Genomic DNA, 8,173 nt, shown 5'->3' with positions numbered 1-8,173 from the left:
CGAACGGTAGATTATTTAAAGTTTGGGGAACCTTGTGATATTTTGAATAATTAGAGGTGTTCATGGAGGGGAATTGTATGAAGTGTTAAGGTGTAACAATTAATTAGAAATATCACTAATCTTAATGTCAATATTACACAATTTCTGGACCTTTAAGATATTTTAGTGAATCTGAGACTTAAAAGAGAATTTATAGGCCAACAAAAAGTGAGGATCTTGGGATTTAAGGTTTCCCTAAATGAGAACTTAGTTTGAATTTATAGAAAAATGCTAGTTATATAAAAATGCTAGTTGTACAAATAAGTGGGTTATCAAGAAAATGATCGAAGGTGTCAAATCACAAAAATATCATCACCCAATTTACAAATTCACCACCCATGTCCTTGGTTGTCTCTTCTATTCTCAGCCATGGTCGCTTCTAGCAAGCTCCGCCTCACCTCGCCTCGCCTCGCCTCATCGTCGCCTCACGACGTGCCTCACTGCCTTCACGTCACCTTTCGACGCATCTCGTCGCCTTCATCTCACCTCGCAATACGCCTCGCTGACCGTCAATGCATCCTGCCATCGCCATGTTGTTGCACCTCACGCGATCACTGCTGCATCCTATCGTCGCCTCATCGTAGTGCCTCGCGCTGACCGCCGCTGCACAATCTCGTCACCTCGTCGTTGTCGCATTTGGATGAAGCCTGGTTATGCTTTATGAATTAAGCCCGATCAAGTTTAATTCATTGATTAAACCCAATTAGGCTTTATGAATTAAGCTCGAATTCCCCAATTAAGCCCAATTGGAGTTCATTCAAGATGAAGTTTGGGCAATGAAGTCTGAATAGGATGACGTCCGGGTAAAGAAGTCCGGACTTCATCATTGGATAAATCCGAATCCAATTTCATACAATGATGAAGTCCGAATCATATTTCATCATCGGATAAAGTCCAATTAAGTTATCGAATTTGTACATATTCATGTAGCACGTTCCGAATTTATATTGACATGCATCATTGGTGCTATTTGCATCAGAACTTAGTTTGCTACAGTCCATAGGCATACCAGATGCCGACTCGATTCAGTTTGTTGGTATATATGCTTTTGTCTTGGTTTGAGGAATTGTAAGCTTGATTGACCACTTTACGGCATAGTCACGAATGCCAGGTTTGGTGAAAGGTAGGAAATCAACGCCCACTCCGACTCTGCAGGGTGAAGCAATAAGAAAGATGGTTCACCAACCCACCAAGCAGCTTAAGTCTTAAGCATTCTCCTTTCTTTTGGGCGAACAAGGTGATAAAAGTGTTTATTTGCTCCACAAAAGTCAAGTCAAGACAAAATATTTTAAGATTTGTTATATTCTACCCCCCAGAGGCTAAATAATTGCGAATGTAAGTTTTAAAGTTTTCCCTTGAAAATGGTGTTTATATAAAGGGTGGTGTCTCATAGGCCTAGCAATATTGTTTTGTGTAAATATATTTGCCAAATTATGTGAATGGGTTTTGCTTGGTTAATGAGTATAAATTATTATATTGCTCAAGCATAGGATGAAATTGTGTATATTTTTTATACTTACCTTCGTCTAAATAGTGCATTCTGAGAGAGTAAGAATTCTCACATTTGTACTAAATATTTCCTTGACCTGATGGTTAGAAGAAGAATCAATCACTAACTTATATATAATCCAATCATTCCTATTTTATGGTTTGTAATCAAGTATTCTTTCCAAATAAAGGAGTTAATAATGCCCTAGACTGGGGATGGTGTGTGTTACAACACCACCCACTAGCTACCTTCACAATCACAAACACTAGAAGGGGTGACGCAATCCACCCTGTAACAGACAAATCAAAGCTAAATAATAATCACATCTTTAACTTATTTTTAAGGCAAGCTCTGGAAGACGAGCAAGAGGTAGGTAACGAGAGTCCTTCAAAGCAAAGTAAAAATGATAAAAAGAAAGATGGAACCTCCTCCTCCTCCTCTACCCAATCCATTCGTCCAGATTATCAGCAAACCTCCCTCCCAAGTAAATCAAAAACTGCTAGAGAATAATACATCCAACGACCAATAAACTGCCGAGCGGGATATGATAAAACCCATCAGGAGGTATATGATGATGCATATGCCATTCAACTCTCTTACTGTAAGATAAATATCTGTTTTGCCCAACAACAGGCTAACTTTTGGGCGTCGAAAAGCCCTCTTTAGATCGATCGACCTGAAACGTCACTCCCCCACTAAGTCAGTCACTAATTTCTTAGACGGGACATCTGTGCACCAACAATTATGTTTGTCACATCACCCTCCGCACAATTGACACAACTATCGTGCATTGGGCGAAAAGTGAGGGGAGAAAAGTTATCCTTCATACCACTGAAACTGCTTTCCACATCAAAAACCGTAAGGATTTTGTTTGTTTGTTTGCTTTTTAACTTTTGATACACGAGAAACCACATTAAAGAGAGAGAAGATACCTCAAATCTCACAATCTCATATTTGTTCGACTGAATCATTAGAAAGATTGAGAGAGTAAATTATTGATTTAGCAATGCTAGCAGACACCCCAGGGCACACGAATCGTTAATAGTAGTTTTCCCGAAGGACCAGAGACTTTTGTCACTTTGGCCAACGAGGCCCAGCGACTGTTTCTACTTGGATAATACTTCCACCACTACCTTAATGCCGTGTTTCAAGAAGAGTATGTTCGAAAAATTGACCCAGAGCGTGCTTGATGCTCAAACGAATCAGTCGCACAAATAAATAGGACCACAAAAACAAAGGCAAGTCAATCAATTACCCAAAATATCCCTTAGCGAAATAAACCTTATTTGGGAGCAATATCACAAGAACACAGGTTTTTAGGCTTCATGGGAGGAGTCTATGAAAGAAATTGGGGGATGTTTCTTTCGCCTGTTACAGATCATTAAGCAAATTCGGATAAAAATAAGGAGACCCATCCACCCACACACGCATTAAGGACACTTCAATAAATGCCAAAGGGGCAAATTTAACACATTCGGGATTTAGTAAGGTATTCACGTGCAATAAAAAGTTTGCTCGGTGCCTGAGCAAACCCGAAGCAGATTCAGACAAACGAGATAAAAACACTTGCTGAAAACAGAACCCAAAGATAAGATTTCAAACCAGTATCAAAATATAATTTCCAATAAGAGTATATGACCGCAGGCTGGCACTAACATAAAATCTCTCATACAATAAATATTAACATAATTGTTCCCAACAAAAAAGGAAACTCAAAATGTGAAGATTAGAAGAGAGATGAGAACGGAAAAACCAACACAATCACTCTCCACCTACAAACATCCTACTAGAAGAGACGGGTGAATGACATATCATGGAAGTCCCAGGGCCCATTACATTTCAGCGTCTGAGAATTAGAGCCAAATCCAATGAACTGGAGATGACAAATCCTGATTTTCATATGCTCCAGCTCGGTAGCTTCCACGTTAAGCAGACTGACTTCATGACAAATAACACGAAAAGCCAACTAAAATAGCAAAGAAAAACTCACCATTCAAGCAAAAGATAGAACTTAGAAGCACTTCCTGTGAACAATAGAGGGACCTGACTCATCATATTCGCCCTTTGAAATCCACATCTGATTTAACGTGAGAAAACAATGTCAATAAAACCAACATGGAATTCAGTTTGAGGCAAATAAATACAGACAGAAGAAGACTCACTTGTTGGAAGGTGCTGAGGGATGCAAGGATAGATCCTCCAATCCAGACACTGTACTTCCTCTCTGGTGGTGCCACAACCTTGATCTTCATGCTGCTAGGAGCAAGAGCAGTAATTTCCTTGCTCATACGGTCTGCAATACCAGGGAACATGGTTGAACCACCACTGAGCACAATGTTCCCGTACAGGTCCTTCCTGATATCAACATCACACTTCATGATGGAGTTGTAGGTAGTCTCGTGGATTCCAGGAGCTTCCATTCCAATCAATGATGGCTGGAAGAGGACCTCTGGGCAGCGGAACCGCTCGGCCCCAATGGTGATAACCTGACCGTCAGGGAGCTCATAGTTCTTCTCAACTGATGAGCTGCTCTTTGCAGTCTCTAGTTCTTGCTCGTAATCAAGAGCAACATATGCAAGTTTTTCCTTGATGTCACGGACAATTTCCCGTTCAGCTGTGGTAGTAAACATGTAACCCCTTTCAGTGAGGATCTTCATAAGGGCATCTGTGAGATCGCGACCAGCAAGGTCAAGACGGAGAATAGCATGAGGAAGGGCATAACCCTCATAGATAGGTACAGTGTGACTGACACCATCACCAGAATCCAGCACAATACCTGATCAATCAAAAGTAACAGTCAGAGGAAATGATAAATTCCCAATCTTCAAGGACATTAACACAAACTTGGAAGCAATTGTTACATACCAGTTGTGCGACCACTAGCATATAGAGACAGAACAGCCTGGATAGCAACATACATTGCAGGAACATTGAAGGTCTCGAACATAATTTGTGTCATCTTCTCCCTATTGGCTTTGGGGTTGAGCGGTGCTTCTGTGAGAAGCACTGGGTGCTCTTCTGGAGCAACACGAAGCTCATTGTAGAATGTATGATGCCAGATTTTCTCCATGTCATCCCAGTTGCTGACAATACCATGTTCAATGGGATACTTCAAAGTGAGAATACCTCTCTTTGATTGGGCTTCATCACCAACATAAGCATCCTTCTGCCCCATCCCAACCATAACACCTGTGTGCCTAGGTCGACCAACGATACTTGGGAAAACTGCCCTTGGAGCATCATCACCAGCAAACCCAGCCTGCAAGTTAAACAATCCATAAAACATCTAGATAGGTCCATAACATTTGTGGAAGAAAAAATTGCAATTGGCATCCTTTAATTAGAACAAAAAAATGTACCTTCACCATTCCAGTTCCATTGTCACAAACAAGGGGCTGAATATCCTCAGCATCGGCCATCTTTTATGACTGCAAAATAGTTGTAACCAAAAAAAAAATGGATCCTTATGAGAATATAAACTGTAAATATCTAGAATCATATAGATTTCAGAGTTCCACATAATGCGGAAGGACTTGCAGGTGACCTCAAACTCATCCAGAATATGGCAACCATAAAGACAATTCATTTGCAATTGAGATGCATAATAGAGAGTAAAATGAATATTCTGGAATCTAACAAATCATTTATTCATTAACATCATGAAAGTTGTCCGAACCGTTGTCACTGAAATCCACATTAAAGAAGGCGAGTTGTTTTACAATTAATCAAGTAGAAAAAGTAGCAAATAGAAAATTCTTTTATAACTACTTGAAGAACATGTCACTGAAACTTTTTCAACTAATCAAGTTGAACAAGTTTTACAATTAATCAAGTGAACAAAGTTCAAACACAACCATCCATCCAATTTTCTGTAAATAGACAACTCTCGGGCAAAACGTATATATATCTAGAATTTCCATTCACAACTCATGATCTCATCAAGAGTAATCAGAAGTACAAAAAACAAATCCCTATATACCCCTACGCGAAATAATAGTCAGTGGAAGACGGATCAGTCCATCAATTTCGAACTGAAGATCCAGAGGAAATAAATAATCACGGATCAGATAAATTGAATCCACCAATCACTCCTAAATAGATAATATATGAGCTCAAACATGATCCAAATGCAAGATTAGAGCTCCACTAGACCACAAACAGCATAAAAAAGCGCCAAAACACTAGATCTGAGACTTGCGAAGCCAAATCTAAACTAACTTTACAGGCGAACTGATTAAACCACTAGAAGCCAAAGAAGATCGATCTTTTTTACGAATAGAAGAGATTAGTCCAACTCAAAAAATCATGACATTTTCACCTTCTTTTCAGATCTCTGACAAGAAAACAGCAGATTCAGATCCGGAATTGGAACACAGCAAGAGAATTGCAAAATCGGATCCAACGAGATGGTGAAAAACAGAAGCGTAAACAGGATACAGATAAAGAGTTCCAGATCTTCGTAGCTTACCTTGTAGTGATCAGACAACGAAGATCGAAGGCAGAGCAGGCCGACCTCAAAAATACGACGACTGGCTCTACCTCCGCTCTGAAGTCCAAAAGGCGAAACGAAACGGCAGGAGAGAAGTGCAGACGGAGATATATATAGAAGGGAGGGTTGGGGATTTGAAATGCAAATGAAATGAGGCTAAATTTATGTTGACACACAGAGTGGGAAGTGGAATCATTCGGACCACGAGAAAAGATATGGTGACCTGGCTTTGACAGGCTTTCAGCATGTTCAGCCATCCGATCTTACGACGAGGCTTTTGATTTAATCTGGACCGTTAACGAGCATCTTGGGTATTGCTGGGCTTATTGGGCGGCTGTGTAGCGCGACATTTTGCGCTCGGTTCGGTTGGGAGAATGTCCTTTGTGTCTCCACGGTGCGCCGGCTAAGCCGAGTCGAGTGAGGAAAGCTCCAGCTTCGATGATAGGACACTGACAATGATAATGATGATGAGAAATTAGGCTAAATTGAATACAAGACGGGGTGAAATGTCAAGAATAGGCGGATATCTATGTAACGAGGGAATTACTCAAAACAGAGGAAACTATTAAGGTAGCGTTTTTTTTTATATTTTTAATTTTTAGTTTTGATTTTTAAATTTATTTTTATTTTTTTATTTTAATAATTTATTTTTTAAAAATTAAAAACGTGTTCTTTTTATTATATTAAAAAATTATTTCTTAAAATAAAACATTAAAAAACACATTTATTTTAAAATTTTGAGAAAAAATATTTTATGATATTTTATTTAATAAATTTAATTATTAAATGATAAAATTAATTCTTTTTAATATAATTTTATTATTAAAATAAAATAATATATTTAATTAATAAATTATTACATTTGAGTGATAATTTATATTAAATATTATTATACATAATATATATAATATATTTAAAAATATATTATATGTTATTCTATATTTTAAATTATAATGTAAATATATTATATTTTTTAAATTTTAAATATAATGATGATGAGAGATCAGGCTAAATTGAATAGAAGACGTGGTGAAATGGCAAGAATGGCGGATATCTATGTAATGGGAGAATTACTCAAAATAGCGGAAATTATTAGGTGGTCTTCTCTTTATATTTCAGTTTTTAGATTTGAATTTTGAATTTTAAATTTATTTTGAATTTTATATTTTGAGTATCTATTTTAAAATTTTTAAAAATGTATTTTTTTATTATTTTGAAAAATTATTTTCCAAAATAGAAAATTAGAAACATGTTTACTTTGAAATTTTGTAAAATATTATTTTATGATAATTTATTTAAGAAATTTGATTCAAAATAAATTATAAATATTTATTAATAAATTATAAATTTAATTTAAAGAATTTCAAATATAATACAAGTTATATAATTTAATCATATATAATATATTAAAATTACAAAATACGTTCTAAATTATTTTTAATTTCACTCAACTATTAATTTCATAATAAATTTATTTTTACCTATAAATTAAAATCTGATATTAATTTTGAAATTTAAATTATCCACAATATAAATATTTAAAAAATTATAAATCATAAAATAACAAAAACTATATTACATTGGGCGTGGAGGCCCGAAAGGAAGAAATGCAGAAGGCGATGGCGAGTAGCTGGATTTGGGCGTGACAAGAGGTGGCGATGGTTGATCTAGGCGTGGAGAGTAGTGGCAGGCGAGAGCGATGGCAGTGGCGTTGGTGGATCTTGGCATGGAAGGCAGTGGCGGGCGATGACTGTGGTAGATCTAGGCTTGGAGGGCAGTGGCGGACGAGGGTGATGGCAATGGTAATGGTAATGGCAGTAGCGAATCTTGGCGTGAAAAGCAGTGGTGGGCGATGGCGGTGGCCGGTGGATTTGGGCGTGGCATGCGATGGCGAGCGGTTGCAATGATGGTAATGGTAAGTATGGATGACAATGATGGCGGTGGCGTGGATAGTGGTGGCGATCGAGCTTGAAGAGAAAAGAAGAGAAAGATAAGAGAGAAGAGAGGTGGAAAAGAAGAGGTGAAAACAGTGACTGTTTTCCGTGTTTTGGATGGAGGGCTGGTTTTTTGGCTAAAAACAGTAAAAACGTGTTTTTGGGCATTTTGAGTTTTATGGGTAAATTTTTTGTGTGTTTTGCAAAATGTGTTTTTAAAAA

General features: G+C 37.5%; 1 protein-coding gene across 1 annotated transcript; it reads right to left on the bottom strand.

The window, feature by feature from the left end:
- Positions 1-3,117: 3,117 nt before the first annotated feature.
- LOC127809754 (actin-7) lies at positions 3,118-6,162 on the bottom strand. The gene is made up of 5 exons (XM_052348786.1): positions 5,997-6,162; positions 4,888-4,956; positions 4,394-4,787; positions 3,691-4,304; positions 3,118-3,605 (listed from the first exon to the last, which is right to left on the bottom strand). Exons 2-5 carry the CDS (start codon positions 4,945-4,947, stop codon positions 3,540-3,542), a joined length of 1,134 nt encoding a protein of 377 aa, XP_052204746.1. The 5' UTR covers positions 4,948-4,956; positions 5,997-6,162; the 3' UTR covers positions 3,118-3,539.
- Between the last annotated feature and the right edge of the window lie 2,011 nt (positions 6,163-8,173).

The sequence above is a fragment of the Diospyros lotus genome, chromosome 9, assembly GCF_014633365.1.
Source record: "Diospyros lotus cultivar Yz01 chromosome 9, ASM1463336v1, whole genome shotgun sequence".
Lineage (NCBI taxonomy): Eukaryota > Viridiplantae > Streptophyta > Magnoliopsida > Ericales > Ebenaceae > Diospyros > Diospyros lotus.
This window is presented reverse-complemented; position numbering and strand designations above follow the sequence as displayed.